The sequence below is a fragment of the Myxine glutinosa genome, chromosome 7, assembly GCF_964187855.1.
Source record: "Myxine glutinosa chromosome 7, kmMyxGlut1.1, whole genome shotgun sequence".
Classification (NCBI taxonomy): domain Eukaryota; kingdom Metazoa; phylum Chordata; class Myxini; order Myxiniformes; family Myxinidae; genus Myxine; species Myxine glutinosa.
In genome coordinates, this window is record NC_136267.1 from 32,443,124 (window position 1) to 32,461,763 (window position 18,640).

General features: G+C 42.0%; 1 protein-coding gene across 1 annotated transcript; it reads right to left on the minus strand.

The window, feature by feature from the left end:
- Positions 1-356: 356 nt before the first annotated feature.
- Positions 357-17,562, minus strand: C7H18orf54 (chromosome 7 C18orf54 homolog). The gene is made up of 7 exons (XM_068122001.2): positions 17,218-17,562; positions 16,040-16,813; positions 15,603-15,723; positions 10,525-10,627; positions 9,762-9,905; positions 9,576-9,649; positions 357-876 (listed from the first exon to the last, which is right to left on the minus strand). Exons 1-7 carry the CDS (start codon positions 17,411-17,413, stop codon positions 786-788), a joined length of 1,503 nt encoding a protein of 500 aa, XP_067978102.2. The 5' UTR covers positions 17,414-17,562; the 3' UTR covers positions 357-785.
- Between the last annotated feature and the right edge of the window lie 1,078 nt (positions 17,563-18,640).

The window sequence follows — 18,640 nt, forward strand, 5'->3', positions numbered from 1 at the left end:
GGCAGCACCGACGCCCTGCAACGTTATTTATTTTATTTCCGGGAGCAATTGAGGCAGCTGTCAGTTGCGTATACACAGCCCACATAAAGGTATGTGTCAGAAAAAGTTACATGCTTGGAACAAGATCGCGATAGATGGAGGGGGAGGGAGGGGGTACTCTACTAGTTAACATAATTTCCAGGTTGCCTAAATTTTTTGCAATGAAACTCATTTTAGAGCCTTTTAGAGATTTTGTTTTAGGCCAAAGAGCCATGAACTTCAGCTTTATTGATGAGAGAGTGTATGTTCATCCAATGTAAATAAAAAAAAGTGCCCTTTGCATTAGCCAGACAACGCCCAAGGAAAGTGATAGACAATTTAAAAGCTTAAAACGTTTTAATAAATGTCCAAAATACTGGTAGTCACCGCATTGAAATATACTGCATGAGTACGAAGTAAGTAAGAGTGAAAATATTTGGCTCTTTCTAACAGTGAATTTAATACAAGAGTAAATCTGAAGCCATACAAGTAAAAAGTCAGCATTTGAATACTTCAAGTCAAAAGGCACAAAAATATATAATAATTGGCAAAGCCAATTGTTGTTTTATATCATGAGAAAAGGTCACAGGTTCATGGTTTATGAAGGCAAAGGATTTGAGTTCAACAATGAGAATGCAGAAGATGCAAAGCTTTTCATGTTACCCCATGATGTAAGAATAGTAACAAACTGCAAATACAAGTACCCAATCCATTTTCCCAGCCTTCATTTTGGTTGTGTGCAAATGAGCATAACTTTTGATGTGACGTCACAAAATAACACTGCCAGCATCATCCTGGACACCATTTTCTCCTGCAGTGTCCAAAAGCTCTTCCAATCTGGTTAAATGGTGCAGAGCCCTGCCAAAGGAAGATCCACATTGAATCATTCAAGGATAGGTTAAGTACTCAGTCTCAGACAACTAATGTTATTTCAAATTATTTCGAGTTATATGGCATGCAATGGAGTGGCAATGCAACATACAAGCGGAAATCATAAAAAGTGTATTTGTTGGGTATTTGGAATGTGATAGACATTTTGGGTAGGTGTAAATAAATGTAGAGAGTGATTAGGGAGAAATATTTTCACATGATGAAAGGCACCACCACCCAGCTTAAAGGAAACTGCAAGTTATAATGAATTACAGCATCAAAGATGATCATAGTATTTAATATTGTGACTGGAGATTAAAAAACCTTGCATAACTTCACCGATATCTTACTATAATTCACCAAATGTCCGTCCGTCTGTCTGTCTGTCCATCCGTCCGTTCGAAGGTACCGCAAAAACGGCTGAACCAATTGCAACGATATTTTGGGTGGGTAATCCTGAGATCCCCTGGAGTAAAATAGGCTATATTGTTTTTCCAATTTCAGCTTTGGCCTCCAGCATTTTCAGGTTTGGACTCCCGCATAACGTTATTTTCCCGGGTGCCGCACAAATGGCTGCACCGATTGGACTCGGTGACCTCGGACAAAGACCTTTTATAAGGACATGGGTTGAATCCCTGCTTAAGAGAATGCCAACCCCTTCCCCGCCATCACGGTCGTCTCTCCAACTCACAATCCCACGAGATATACGGAGAGGACGACCCAAAACCAATTATCTTCTTTTTGATTCGTATATAAACATCATTACAAGTAAATAATGACCTCGGCCAAAGTTCAAATGACGTGGGTTTAATCTCCACATGAGAGAATTCCATAGCTATTTGGGCGGTGTATAAGCTAACAGATCGCTGTCCATCAATCTTGCCAAGGCCGTAACACCTATCGGCTCAAAATCTTTTTAACTGTTGACTTGGTAGTTTTTACAATGAAGGAAACACGTATGGGGAGTACATACGACATAGCGATTGTGAATATGACAGCTCTGAGGCGTCTTTCGCTTCGCATCAAATTATTCATTACATTCCTTCATTCATTAAATGATCATTACACTCATTAAACGTTCATTAAACGATTACGAAAATAAAAACGAAAAACATTACGAAATTACGTTCACACCGTCACATCAAACACTACCGTGAACACAAACATTGTCACAACATTACCACAATGAAAACATCATCACAAACGTTACCTTACGTAATTCAAACCATGAACACATCGCATATTGGAGATCCCATTGCCCAAATTTAAAACACGATGGAATAATATTTACCAATATGAACAGTGATGTGGCTTTTATTGAAATTCTACAAATACTGTTTAGATTTTGATGATTTGCGTGTGATATGATTTAACGGAGGTTTATATAAATCGTTTAAAATAAAAAAAGCCATCAATTTCTGATATTTTGCCTTTTCATTTGGGCCTCCCAATTGAAGCCCCGCCCGTAGGGCGGGTACCGTTGCTAGTATTATACAATTCCTGAAACAAAAAATAGCATTGATAACTATAACGGCACTAGGTAGAGCGCGTACCTCCACCTGGCTGAACAGTTTAAGATTTGTAACTCACTGATGGGCCATATCTGCATCCGGACCTGAAACAAAATCTAACTGGCTTGTTCTCGTCACCTAACCAACCCATCCAACTAGTTTTGTTATAACTCGTCCACAATTTTTTGAAATATACTATATAAATATCATTTTTGGTCGCATCTCCAAATGATGAAGAATCACTTTAAAAAATTTAAAAGTCCTCGGATCCGGATCTTCACCAAAATCGAATCGATTCGTCCTCGTAACACACCCAACCTGTCAACCAATTTTCGTCTAAATCTGCCCTTAAATTTTTGAGATATCATGCTATATATATATCGTTTTTGGACCTATCTCTCAATGGTGAAGAATCACTTAAAAGTTATAGTAGCAGGATCCGGTTCTTCACCAAAACCTAATCAATTTGTCCTTGTCACACATGTAACCTGCGTACCAAAAATACATCCACAGCTTTTTTAGATACGCTGCACACACAAAAAAAAAACATGAAGGATTTCATGCATAGCACAATACTTGTGAAATCCATCAATAAATTTGATTGAATTTGGATGTTGATTGAATTCAATGACCAAATATGCAAATCCTCTTCAAATTTCAACTCAATTGGATGAAAATTGATGATTTTATAAATCAGGTCTATTGTTGACCATTTGACTTTTAGACCTAAAAAAAAATTGGTCGTTTAATTTAGTGACCTGATGTGCAAATCCTCTTCAAATTTCAAGTCAATCAGATGAAAATTGAGGATCTTAGAAACATGACCTAAGTTGGTCACCTTTGGCCATGTTGATCTTAATATAGTTAGTGGTTGAATTCAGTAAGCTGATATGAAAATCCTATTCAAATTTCAAGTCAATCAGATGAAAATTGAGGATTTTAGAAATTTGAAAAGGTTGTTGACCTTTGACCTATGTTGACCTTTTGGCATATGTAGACCTAAAATATAGCTGGTGGTTGGTTTCAGTAAGCTGATATGAAAATCCTATTCAAATTTCAAGTCAATCAGATGAAAATTGAGGATTTTAGAAATTTGAAAAGGTTGTTGACCTTTGACCTATGTTGACCTTTTGGCCTATGTAGACCTAAAATATAGCTGGTGGTTGGTTTCAGTAAGCTGATATGAAAATCCTATTCAAATTTCAAGTCAATCAGATGAAAATTGAGGATTTTAGAAATTTGAAAAGGTTGTTGACCTTTGACCTATGTTGACCTTTTGGCCTATGCTGATCTCAAATATAAATACGATTCTGTCGGACCACCAACTCCACCATTTGATGAAGTTTCATGAAGATCAGAATAAAATTGTGACCTGTAGGCAAGTATGCGAGTGGGACACGCACGCACGCACGCACGCACGCACACACACACACACACACACACACACACACACCAAAAAAATATTTTTTGCCAAATAACAAACAGACAAACAGAATAACGCACGCAACCAACCAACTTATTTGAAATCACAAGTAACAAAGACGGGTAAAAATCTAACCTCCACGATGTCGCAACAAAATAGTCATAATCGGAGGTAAAAACAACATGGAGCATTTAACAATGGCAGAGCCTTGCAGGGGTACATAGATTACAGTAGATCTGATAACTGACGTGGACTCACTCAATCACTCATTGAAACATAGAACACGCTATGGAAACGGATGTGGCGCAAGGGGAGTGGCTGCAGCTATCTCCTCCTAAAGGGTTGTGCAGAAATTCACCAAGTTACATGAACATCAACATGGCAAGAAAGTGCAAGAGCAGTATCATTTTTGGCAAATACCAAAAAATGCAATTACAGGTACATTTTTAATGAAACTTGCAATCACGTTTTTGGAGTTGACCCCCAGTTCATGCCCCAGGGGATGGGGACTTATGATCACAGGTCAAAACAGAAGATTTTTCTTATTTCAAATTTGCTATCGAGTCATTGTTGGAGGAACTTTTTGCCATCTTTCAACATTGCTTTCGGTGGAAAGCGTGGGGATTTGCGATGGCACGCCTTAGACTTGGCTCTCGTTACTATTCTCAAGTTGTTTTCAAGGTGTTTTTCTGTTAACCTAGATCACACTTTCGACTTTGTGAAGTTCAATAAAGAGAAAAACTGTTCACATCGGTAAGTGTTCCCAAAAAGAGAAACGACCTTCCTCGCAGAGGCCAACAGTTGTGGGAAGTCTTATTTAAGCAGGAGAGCCTTGTAAAAGGAAACTGTGTTCATGTTGTTAAACTTAAGCTTGGGTTCATCGTTTTCTTGAAGGTCAATAATCTCCGTTTGCAAGTGTTCTGGAACAGAGTCGACAACATTAGTTAATGGTGAAGCAAAATTCTGCATACTTCATTCCTGAGCACCAATAGTCTGTGAATCTCTTTGAAAAAGCGATTTATTAATTTTTTTGTATACTGAATCGAGGCTCGTGAAAGAGCTAACATTTACTTCACAAACAAATCAACCAGCCAAACAAAATATATAAAAACAGGGAGCGGAAGACAAGATGGGGAGAGAAGGGGAAGCACACAAACACAACATTTGAGAGCAGGGAGATGTGTGGAAGGGAGAGGGCTTCGGGGGAGGAGGCGTGGGAAGGGGGGTGGGGGAAGGGAGACGTATAAAACACAAGGACACCAAGGACTTCCAGGACAGAAGTTGGAATTTCAAAAAAGTGGAATTGGGGTGAAATTAGCGGGGGTAGAAAAGATCAAGGTTTTGGATGGGGGAAGATAAGAGATGGTGGTGAACAGCTGTTTTAAAGACCTGGAGGGTGGAGTGGGATTGAAGAGAGTGAGGGAGTTTGTTCCAGAGGCGGGAGAAAAGAGGAATGAAGGAGTGAAGGTGAGCAGAGAGTCTTGATTTTGGCAGTTTAACCATGAGAGGGTTGCAGGCAGACCTGTAGGAGCTGGGGGGGCAAGGCCAGAGAGGAGTCGGTAGAAGATGGAAAGACCACCAACCTGCCTGCGGTGAGTGAGTGAGAGGCCCTTGGAGTTAGCTTCATCATGGGAGATTCCAATGATTCTGAATGCTTTGGTTTCAACAGCGTGAAGACAAGCTAGGTGTGAGGCAGGAGCACCAGCCCAGAGGGGAGAGCAGTATTCCATTGAGCTGCGGATGAAAGCCTTGTATGTGGTGAGGAGCTCAGGTGTGCCAAGGAAGGACTTCACATGACGGAGGATGCCCAGTCGGCGACTGGCTTTGGAGGCCAGATTTGAAATGTGGTTTTCCCAGGAAAGATCAAATGATGATAACTCTTCTGCGTTAGACACCTTGTCAAACCTCCCACGATTGTTGGAAGTGACAGGTGATGCCTTTTCTTAACTGAGTTTCCCACAAACAAAGTTTAGCTTGAAATTACATTATACGACTACAATTAGTTTACCAATTGAACTTGGACGTGTACATCTATGTTCAGTTTGTTCAAGTGGCTTGTAATGTCTCGAAGAATGCAAGATCGCAAAACCACTGATAACTTTTCAATTCTGTTACTGATTTTCCCTTCATTTCCATGAACATAAGCACGTTTTCTTTCAAATCATTAAAGCATTTCAGCATATTTCCCTTACTAATCCAATGCACTTCAGAGTTGTTGGTCAGATCTTCATACTCCAATTTGAGGCCCTTCAGGAATTCTTGAAAATGTCTATGATCAAGTGCTTTGATAAAATCCTATTTAATAATACGCTTAATCTGTTTGTTTGTTTCTCAGTCTATCCGACGATTTTCTAATACACCACTCAACCATTGGGGAGGAGAGGTTGGAGTTTAAAATTTGAAGAAGAAAGGGGAAGGGTAGGACAGACTTGAAGTGGTGGTGCGGGTGAAATGGAACAGAGTTGGGAAAGGGGTGGTCGAAGGCTTGGGGTTGGGGGGGGTGCGGGGTGGGTTGAGGAATTGGGACTTCCGAGGAGGTGGGGGGGAGAACTGAGGACTTGAAGAAGAAAGGGAGAGGGTAGGACAGAGAGTTGGGGTGGGGGTGGGCAGAGGGTTGAGAGTGGCGTTGAGGGTATGAAGGGGGAAGGGGAGAGTTGCAGACTTGCCGTTTGGGGTGGAGGAGGAATTGAGGACTTTGAAGTCATATTTTGCATGACATGGAATTTCCACGGGTCCATGCTTGTTAATGTCCTTGCTTTAACAAGGGGAGATGCAGAAAATAGGGCAAAATGGAGAAGATTGTCATGGGGACCGCAAGGCTAACCCCCGCTCTTGTAGGGAAAATGGCCTTAAAATGCCTATTGTTGTTGTTGTTGTCCTGCTTGTTAATGTTGGGGAACCGTCCCCAACGGAACCTAACGGTTAACACCACACTCAACGCCTCTGAAGAAGAGAACTAGTTTGTTCTTGAAACGTCAGGCTATTAATAAAGAATTTTTAAATTATGTGCGATCATTTACTATACATATATATATATATACAGTATATATACAGTATATATATATATATATATATATATATATATATATATATATATATATATATATATATATATATATATATATATATATATATATATATATATATATATATATATATATATATATATATATATACAGATATATATATATATATATATACACAAAGAATTAAGTTAAGCACCCCTACACAACGAATTAAGGTAAGCACCCCCTAATATATATTCTTTGTGTATATGTATACATTGGCATATATTCTAAGGTATGTGAGATCAAATAATGATTGGTATGACATTAGCAATTATCCATTGATGAAATGCAGATGAGTGCACTCATCTGTGACGCCCATCGCTCGTGCAGCACGTGTTATCATCCACGTGGTCGTGATTTTCTGTAAATGCACTATCATCACGGGTTATTGCAAGTCACGCCTGAGCTCGTGTGGGGGGTTACATGGTCATTTTCTCGTAATGGTGGCTCGTAGACGGTTGTCGGACGGAGAACGATGGCGGATAATAGGCATGATCGAGTCCGGAATGTCCAGAAAAGCTGTAGCTCGAACGTTTGGTTACCACCATTCGGTGATCAGTCGGTTGGTGCAGAAACACCAGGAAACGGATGCGGTGAAGGACCGCCCAAGGTCTGGAAGACCTCGCGTGACAACAGTCCGCCAAGATAGAGCGCTTTTGAGACTGGTGCGACGATATCCCTTCGCCTCGAGCCATTTCCTGAAGGACAACTGGCTGCCCAACAGAAGGCTATGTCACCGTACCGTGAGGAACCGCCTGAAATCGGCCGGTTTAAGGTCAAGACGAGTGATCAAGCGTCCAAGGCTACTCGAACGACATCAGAGGGAGCGTTTGGCATGGTGCCTAGCGCGACGTGGATGGAACATCCGGTCTTGGAGGCGAGTTCATTGGTCGGATGAAAGCCGGTTCTTGCTGTACGTGACAGATGGGCGTGTTCGGGTGTGGCGCCACAAAAACACCGCGTATGCACCTAAAAACATTCAACCAACGGTACCCTTTGGTGGTGGCTCGATTATGGTCTGGGGATGCTTCTCCCATGACTGTAAGTTGGACCTGATAACTGTGCGAGGTAACCTCAACGGAGAGCGATATGCCGAGGAAATCCTGAATACCACCGTAATCCCGCACTTCGATGACCACACCCTCGCCAGCAGACCCATCTTCATGGATGACAACGCCAGGCCTCACCGTGCGAGACGCGTCCGAGCCTTGCTGGAGCAAGGTGCTGTGACAACCATCCCCTGGCCTGCGTACAGTCCTGACCTGAACCCCCTCGAGCACGTTTGGGACATGTTGGGACGACAAATTGCGAAGATGGTCCCTCCAATAGCCAATCTGGATGGATTGGAACGTGCATTACATCGGGAATGGAACAACCTGCCACAGCAACGCATACGACGGCTTACAGGGTCTATGAGACGTAGGGTTGAGTCAGTGATCCGATCACGTGGGTCCTACACACGTTATTGACGCAAAGATCGCTAGAGGTCTTCTCAGAACAATGACTGTACGTTAGAAAACATAAACGTCATCCACACTGTCCGTGATGGACCTATAGCTCCATACTTAAATTGAGGTGCAAATATGCCTAAAATTCCCAAAAAATTTCACCTTTATTCATTCAGAATAAAATATTGAAAACGGCATGATTGTTATGTTTTTATGTGACCATAATATCACTTCTCCAGAAAATATAGCAATATCATGGGTATATTACACTGTTTTGACGACAACAAACTTGTAATGTGTGAGGTTGTAAAAAAACGGGGGGGGTGCTTAACTTAATTCTTTGTGTATATATATAACCACCTTTAGAGGCCATTTTTCCGTGCAGAGCAGGGGTTGGCCTTTTTCGGGCACCGTGGCCCCCCTTTTTGAAGCAACGTTTTACAGCCGGATGCCCTTCCTGCCGCCAACCCTGTTAGTCGCCTCTTGCAACACACAGGGAATTACCAGTGAACTGGTCCTCAATTTGCCGACTTCGGAAGGATGATGGGCTGAGTCAACCCCCCTGGTGTTAATTCAGTGATCGACTGGGATTGCTTGTTAATGTATGAAACGAGTAAAGACTATCTCTTTAAATTTGATAGATATTCAGCACAAACTTTGCTGATGTATGATACAATTGAAGGTAACTAGTTGAGATGTATCAAAGTTCAGGGATGTCATTTCTTCTTTTACTCGAGTGATCGAACCTGACTTACTGCCTGCCATGACGGGTGCGCCATAAGTTTCAATACCACATCGTTTTTCAAAATTTTATGAAATCTTGGCCGTTGCACATTTCAGCATTTGGACATTTGAACGTTGCACATTTCAGACTCAGGGACAGGCACAGAGAACATGGACCTCATTTACATTCATGGGCCAAATTCAACTTGTGGTTAAATTAAATGTAAAAATGCTGTGGTTACATTAGACAGCATTGTTGAACTGTTTAAGACCACAAGGAGACGAAATATTAAAGTAGGCCACACGGAGATGCAATCGTGTTTATCTGAAGACACAGATACAAATGCAGACGTACACACTGTGCCCAAGCATGTGCTGATATAGTCTGACACCGTGCATTTGAATGAAAGACTAGACCAATGAATGGTAAGTGTATGTCAATGCCCAAGGTCACACAAATTGTGATACAAATGACACCAGCAATAGGATAGATAAAGCTACAACAACAATGTACCTCTGAATTGACTGTCCTCCAGGGGCACATTCGAAATCCAACTGGCTGATCTCAGAAGCCACATCTTCAGAGACCTGATGGAGCACATGGATAACAAAATGAATTCAAATAATGGAAGCTGCAACAAAGTACAAAATGTGTATTCGTAACATGGAAGGTCAGTCTTTGAACAGCAAACTTTGTTACCTTCCTCATGGTCAACTGTGAATCGTTTGCGCTGTTGTCGGTAGATTCTAGTTGCAAACTCTGCAATCTGAATAGCATTTGCTTCATGGCCTCCACAGGGCCAGGGTGTGTTGACTCTTCAACACTCAAACTTCTTTGTTGTGCCTGGAAGGAGACAGAGACCGAGATATAGAGAGAGATACGAAGCACGTACGGAGATCGACGTCATTCGAGAAATGAAACCTTCATCACGAGATCGCATACATCTACCAAGCTGAACAGTTTATGAGTTGTATCCCACCGATAGGCCGGATCTGCATCCGTATCTTAACCAAAATCTAATCTTCTTCTTCTTGTCACCTAACCAACTCATCTACCAAGTTTTCTCATAATCCGTCCAAAACTTTTTGAAATATCCTGCTGTGTATCGTTTTTGGCCCTGTCACTCAATGGCGAAGAATCACTTATAGATTAAAAAAATTATCATCCGGGTCCGGATCTTCACCGAAATCTAATCAATTCATCCTCGTCACACACCCAACCTGTCCATCAAGTTTTGTCCGAATCTGTCCATAACTTGAAATGTCCTGCTCATAAACAGACAAACAAACAGACAGACAGACAGGGTGGCAGAGGTAATTACAAATTGGTTTCTGTCTGTTGCGATAAAGGTGAACGCGTGTGAACTCATGCAAAATACAACCTCAAATAAACGGCAATCACAATTTAGTTGGGAAAATAGCATTCCACCTCAAGTTAAATTTAAGCAAGATCATTAACAAACCTTTTTGCTATGTTTTCTCATGCAGTCATCCAGGTAATGCAGGATCAAGGCTGATTTCGCAGAGGTTTGCTCTTCTTCATCTTTATCCAGTAATGAAATTTTGCTGTACAAGTGACATGACCAAAGCACAATTGCTGAACAACACTTTCTACAAACGAAGGAAATGTAATAACTCTAATAACTCTTAATTAACTTTAAATTCATTAATTTATTAACACACACATACATAATATAAATAAATAGGGTAGGCGAAGGCTAATGGGGATATTGTATTCTAGAAAAATAGCATCGTGGGGCTATAAATTACCTGAAAAATAAATTACCTGAATTTGAGGCGAAACACCCCCTTTCCATCCGCTGAAAGGGGGAGGATCTGGATGGGGAGCACATCGGAACAACAGACCCCATGAGACCTTAATGGTCTAATGTATCATACAAAATTTGGGCCAGATCAGTCATGTACTTTGTAAAGAAAATATGTTTTAGTGAAAATGAGGGATTAGGGGAGGGAGCACATGGCCCCCTCTCCAAGGGAGATACGACCATGAGGAGTATAACCTAAGGTTAGGGCATGGTCCCGATGCCTCGTGGTGAGTTTGGTGCGGATCTGTCTGGCGGTTTCTGAGAAGATTTTTGAATGAAATACCAATATTTGGGGCAAACCCCCCTTTTCACACCCCTTTATAGGGGGAGCATTCGGATGTGGAGCACAACCCCATGAATCATACCAAATTTGGTCCATAATTATGGTCCGATTATAATCGGTCGGGTAGTTTGTGAGAAGATGGTTTAGTCAAATGTTAACAGACGGACGTACGAAAATCAACTTCCCTGTACCTAAAAATCAAAAAGTACAGGGAAGTTGAGAAAATTTCACCTCTTTCTCAAAGTATTCCCCCTACTACACACACATTTGTCGTGATGTCACCTTGGTAGTGTCATGATTTCAGCTGTGTCGAAACAATTATTGCAAAATTTATCATTCATAAAGAATGCTATAAAGATGTTGTCATCAAGATGGCCCAAGGAGATCAAAATCACACTGTGACAGGTCTTGGACTAAATGGAGGACGATTTACAACTACCCAACTTATCTTTACTCGTGTAGTTGTGGCCACCTTTGCCAAGTGCTTTAAGACAAATACAGTAACTAGCTGTATAAAGAAACTCCATATATAGTGAAACTCACAAGGAATAATGTTATTCGGAATCAAACTTAATGTGATAATCACATACCGACCCCCTCCACCATTAGTACAATCTCTCCTGCATTCCCTATTTTGTTTTTGAATACATGGGCAAGGATCGTGGAAGAGTTGGAAAAGGAGAGTGCTTGGCAAATGGGGTCATTTGCGGGAGAAGAGATCATGAGTATGGATGGGGGTGAACCCCTGAATGACCTGCACCTGAATGACCTGAAGTACATGAAGGGAAGAATGGGACTGAATGGGACATGGAGGGAAGAATGGCTTTCCCTTTCATCTCTGCTCTTCCCAACCCCTCCACCCTTCATTGTCTCTCCAATTGTCACAATTTATCTCTGCCACAGAAGGTGGACTGGGGTTATGTATTCACCCACGTTTATTTGTCTGTGAGCAGAGTGCCACAAAAAGTTATGGACGGATTCGGACAAAACTTTGTGAAGAGTTTAGGTGTGTGAGAGGACGAATTGATTAGATTTTGGTGACGATGCGGATATGATAATTATTTAAGTGGTTTTTCATCAATGAGAAAATGGGCCAAAACCGATATATTGCCTGATAGCTCAAAAGGTTATGCACAAGTTATGACTGAACTTGGTGGATGAGTTGATTAGGTGACAAGAACAAGCCGATTAAATGTTGGTCCAGGTCCGACAGATCCGGCCTATCAGTGGGATACAAAACGTAAACTGTTCCGCCTGGAGGAGGTATGCTCTCCACTGAGTGTCGTTCCAGTTCGCTTTTTTTCTCGATCTTTCCCCTTCTTCGCCTCTTCATCTATTTTGTAATGACCAGATGGCCCCGAATCAAAATGAATTTGCATTCAAAATCGACTAAATATTATGAATATCTCGATTTTTGCATATTTAAAATATCAGAAGTACTGCACATGACCGAGCAGATAAAATTGAACGCTCGAGTTAATTGTGCTTTTGTGGTCTCCACACTGTGGTTCACACATTTGTCACAATTAGAGACTCTACAAACTACAAACTGTTCTTTAATGGGTGAAGTTTTTCTAATTCTTCATTACAACTCATCTAATAGTGCAACTATCGGAACTTACGATGCCACAAAGCTTTTCACTTCTCACCAGATTATGTTGAGTAGAAATATTAAAAGCAAACATAAAATCTTATTAAATGTAAATAAGTACTGAAATATTTGTGTGCTTTATCCACCTACACATAGTATCTTTGCTAGAATTGTAAATTGATTTTGCAAACTTTACAACAATATTGTCATGCGGCCGCTCTGTGAAGACAGAACGTCCACTGATGGAATCGAGCTTAGCGAGGCGACAATCAATTCAATGGCGGATCGACACACGAGCCGGGGAATTGGGGGAGGATGCCGCGCTGACCTGTCGGCCCCGCGCAGTCTTCACCTGCAAATTAATAAATCACGAACGAACACGGAATTTATGGTACAAAAAGAAATATTTATTAAACAGAACCGAGAACAAGGAAACACGACGATTAAACCTAAACCCCTCTAATGGAGCGCTCCCACACTTCACTTCAAATACACGGACGATGGAATATTCAAATAAAATAATCGTCGGGTTGTGTTCTGTGGTGCGTCTTATCTGTCTGGATGTGTGATGTTGGTCAGGCTCCAAACTCACGTCCGAACGCGGCTCCGTGCTTGGTGGGAAGGAGGCCTCAGTCCGCTTCGTTCGCGCGCTCCGCTAATCAGCGCACGCCACCCGGCAGGCCCCGCTCGCACGATCGTCGCTCCACCGTCTCTCCAACGTCCACCACGCGAAAGTCCAAATGGGAACGAGAAGCATGGGCAGAAGGGAGGTCCACACGGGGAGGAAGCCAAAACGAGAAGGCAAAGGGAAGAGAGAGATCCGGGCAGGATCAGTCCAAGAACGAGAAGGGCAAAATGTCGTCTTGCCAGTCGTTTTATCGATCGTCTTCTGACGTCACTCTCTATCTCCCCCAACCAGTGTCGTTTCTTGGTGGTCTTTCGCGCCTTCTCACGTTACCGGCGCTTGTCCTTCAATCAGCGACCTCCTAGGTAGTGGTTTTGTGCCTTCCGCCCTGATTGGCTGTGGTGTCATCGGTTGGTGGCCAATCAGTGTGTCGCTCCTTCACCTTCCTTACCCCCAATCACGGGGAAGCTTTTTGTCCCTTCCCCGACCAATCACACGTCCTTCCCTGCTCTGCCAATCAGTGGCCTGCTCTTTGCTTGCCCCTCCCCTGGCCAATCACGAGTTCTCCTAGGCGTGGCTCTCAGTCTGCCTGGTCAATGTGTGTTGCTATGCCAGCTGGTGATGTGGCTGGCTGCGGTCCCATCGGCGGTGTCCCTATCTGGCTTTCTGCCTGTGGTTCTGTAAGTCTTATTGTGGGACGGAAATTAATTAATGTGTGCAGCTAAGGGCCTAGCTAAGTGTCTATAAGAGTGCGTTGCCATACGAGACAATGGATTGATCACCAGGTCTGACATACAGGGGAATTATCTTAGTCCCTACAACTATTTAACACACGATCACCCTTGTATGATCACAGGTACACACTTGATCCGACAAACCGGGCTAAACACAACTTATTACATCGAGATTGTTCTAACTCGACAGACGAAGCATGATACCTATTCAGATCTACCTGGATCTATATATGCCTACCCCAAAATCTATAACAATATGTTGCTTTGAACAGCGCTGTCATTGTTAACGCAGCATTATTACCTCACCGCGCGAAGCAAAAAGTGGGTTAAGCAATTGGTTCACTTTGTCTGTATGTCTGTCTGCCTGTCTACGGATCGCAATCTATGATCGAGGATCTACTGAATTTCAATTGAACGTTGTATTTTGAACATGAATTGGAACACAAACCTGTAGTGTAGCAGCACTTCTACTCTGAATTTGGCAAATTGTACGGAATCCTGTTCCTGATCGTGTTTGCGCAGAGAGGAATAAAGTAATTATTTTTTCTCTGTCTGTCTGGTGGTAAAATAAAATTGAAAATCACTCCAAACAGGAAACCTACTGTTTTTAGGGACATCATAAAGGACACAACAGGCACGAAGACCTAATGCAATGTGTTATATAGGGTGGTGTAAAACCCGGACTGGGTAAAACCTGGATTGCACTGGGTAAAACCAGGATTTAGTTGATGTATACGTCCTTAAACCTCTTTAAAACTCTATTTAAATTGTATGCTATACTTAAACACTGAAGAACACAAATCACCTTGGCAGCACTTTCAAAAAACATCTATTTAGCAGTACTTAATTGGACAAAATATTATGCCATCTTGACCAATCAATTGTGCCGCTTGCTCCTTGTGTTGGAGAATATCGAGATTCAGACAAAATAGGCAATATGGATCATGCTCGGAATGGCAAAGCAAGAGTTTAAAAGACCCATCCGATGTCCTTTTTCTCAAGAGTGCATGGGGTAAGGTGTTCTCTGAACTCTCTCGTTTAAATGGTGGTTGGTCAAGTTGATCTGTTTTGGTGTACTCATACAATCAGAGCTATTTAACTATTTGCCCATTGTCTACCAATGTCATTGTAATTTGTGTCAAAGTACATTGCCTGGCAGATGATGTTGATAGTTGTTTCAATTATTCCATGAGACTTACATCAGCATGGGTCCAGGAAGGAATGGGGGAGGAGGGAGGAGGGAAGAGGGAAGAGGGCGAACGTATGCTGTATTATTTACAAAACAGCTGAAAAAAAAATCATGCGTCACATGGTTCCAACCAAAATGAATAGACCAGAGAATAAATGCAAGACGAGGGGGGGGGGGGGGGGGGGAAGTAAACATTCAGAGCACAAGACCTGTGGCCTAAACTGGGATTTGTACTATTCCACCAATCTCACGCAATTTATCACTGAACACTTTATCAACACTTTAGAACTTACAGAGAAGGGGAGGGATTTTCCGAAGAGTACTCCGTTTCCAATACCACATCAGTTCCATGACTTCTGCATGAGGAGGATGTGGCAGGCAAAACATCACACACATGTTCCTCTTTTGATGTTCCTGCAACCCCACAACAAAGTATGGATGATCACAACATTCATATAATAGAGGCAAAATAACTGCTATCTTAGTCGAGTATAAACACAGAAACAGTTAATAAATAAATGTCTTTCAACATCTTTCAATAAAAATTTTCCCAGGAAACTCAAATTATACAAACAAGGCAATATGTCAACTTCCCAAACTCTCCCTTCATTTCATGAGGATATTGCCTTGTGAAGGTATGACATTCATGTCCCCTGTGACGGTTCACTGTGCCGATTACGAAATGGGAAATGCATTGAAGACGTCACACTTTTTGTGGGATATAACTCACGGATATCTGCTTGAACTCCGCATGACTTCATCGTGGTCAAGCACTTCACTTCCGGCTTGGACACCAGATTTACTCTACAATCCTTTTCAAGCTGGCTTACGGTGTGAGTCCGGTGGGGATGGAAGCCATTAGGATCTTGCCACCTTGAAATCAATCTCTGAGGTGCCACATGGAATACAGTTTCACTCTCGGCATCAAATGCTTTCGAGCTCTGCAAATTTTGGAGGCAAGACGGACGCTTTGCGTTCTGCGTCATTTGCACCGGAGACCTCTTCCTACTCGGTGGGAGTCGGTTGTCCTCCGTGGTGGTTTCCGACAGTCGATCTCCATCGCGAAGCCACAGTGGGTATTTAGCATCTGGAACACTGGTAATTCCAGACACATCGAGGTCAGACTTTCCGCTCGTCAACCAAAGAGGGCAGCACCCTTTTGAAGGGAAATCATCGTTTTTGTCCTTTTTGGTCCTTCTCTGCCGATGGAGACCGGAGGGGGAAATGGCAGCATGTTTTGAAGTTGAAGATAGATTAAATCCATCGGTTATTGAAAATGATTGCTCTTCCGCAGTAGAAACGTTCATTGAGCGTTTCGCTACCCCATAGTTTGCGGAGGAACGGCGAGCTTGCGCAGAACCATCCACAGGGTATGTCAGAAGCTCCTCTGTAGTCAAGCTTTCCAAATCGACGGCTTTTGGACAATTACAATGTAGAGTGGATCTGAGGCTCGAGGTGAGGCTCCGGCTGCCAGAAACGAGGTCTTTGACATAAAGTGGCTCATCTGAAACAAACGGGGGAAGAGACAACACAACTTGAAGCAGCAAACAGAATGGGAAAACAAGCTTTAAAATGAATAAAAATGCATCATGTGAAAGGAATTTCGGAATACAGCTCATAATGCTCGGCTCCTAGGTTCGAATCCCATATAGGTGAGGAAGAGACTACCGGAAGTAAGCTGTAACACGTGCCCTTTCGTGGTTTGTTTTCAACGTATCCAATCACGTGACTGTTGTCGCGAAGGGTGCACTAACCGGAAGTTACGTAGTTCCGCGGGCGCCTATACGTATACTGCACTTTTGACTTGTCCATTGCGTAATACAGTATTGTCCTTGCAATGATGTCTGCGCATGTCCTTGATTTAATAGCCGCATCGATGTGCTTGCTCGAGCATCACAGCAGACTCACCATCATCCTGATCAGTGTTTCTCCAGCACCGATTCGGACTTGTCTGCACGTACAAGCGCCCAGGTGCGCCATCCGGGCCGCACGGACTCCTGTCGAAGTCCTCGATGTATGCGGAGAGTGCGGTACTTGCCGATTTAAAACACCTCTCCTTGTACAACACGGGACTCCTCCAACGGTGCTTCCCTGGGTGGGACATCCAAGGCAGTATTTTAGACCATTGGCCTCACTGAACTTGCTTCCGTGTATGCGTTCAAAAACCGGAAATGACGAGTTGTTTTGCCGTTCACAAACCGGAAATTACGAGTTCTTTTGCCGTTCAAAAACCGGAAATTACGAGTGGGAAATGACGAGTGTTTTGCTGTTGTTGTTGTTATTGTTCTTGTTCTTGTTATTTGCCATGAGATCTATTTGCCTCAAGCTGCTCCGTTTCATGGTATTTTGGGGTTTTTGTTTGTGTTACTTTTACTTCTAAATTATATAATGTTTGTTTAAATACATGTATATATTCATGTTTAAATACATGTTACATGTATATGTTTGTTTGTGACGAGAGTTTGTTTAAATACCGTACAAGTATATATTCGGAAGAGGCTAATAGTAATATGGGTGCAGCAACGTTTATCTCGTCTCGTTCATGGACTGACAGTTTATCGTTTTTCGATCGCCATCGTTGCATCCTCTTCTTCATTTTAAATTTCATTCCTCTTCATCCTCTCTAAATTTAAAGATCGTTGTTTAATATTTGATTCCTTCTTCATCCTCTCTAAATTTAAGGATCGTTGCATCCCCTTCATTTTAATATTTGATTCCTCTTCATCCTCACTAAATTGAATGAAGTTGAATCTTCCTCTTCATTTATTATATTTGATTCCTCTTCATCGATGAATTGAAGTACCGTTGCATTTTTTTTTTTTTTTTTTTTTTTTTTTACCGTTGCATTTTCCTCTTCATGTTAAATTTTTATTCCTCTTCATCCTCTCTAAATGGAAGGCTCGTTGCATCTTCATTTTAATCTTTGATTCCTCTTCATCCTCTCTAAATTGAAGGATTTACAAAGAACTTTAAAATTTGACCCATAGCCACAACGATAAAGCCTGTGCAATCGTACCAACATATAATTATCCTATTCCCACTACTTCCAAATACCTATCCAAAGCAATTTGGAAACTGTCCGCATGGCTACCGTCACTATACCTTTCAGGGAGACCATTCCAAACATTCACCACTCACGAAGTTGAAGGTTAAAGGGACACGATTGAAAGGGACACAAAACAAAGTTAAAGGGACACACTCATGATTTTGAAGAGATATGTTTAAGAGGATGATAGCCCTGACTGATTAGTTCAAAAATATGTTTTGGGAGAATAAGCCAAAGTATGGAAATTTTCTGCAAAGTATGGAAATTAACCACTATAAATATTGC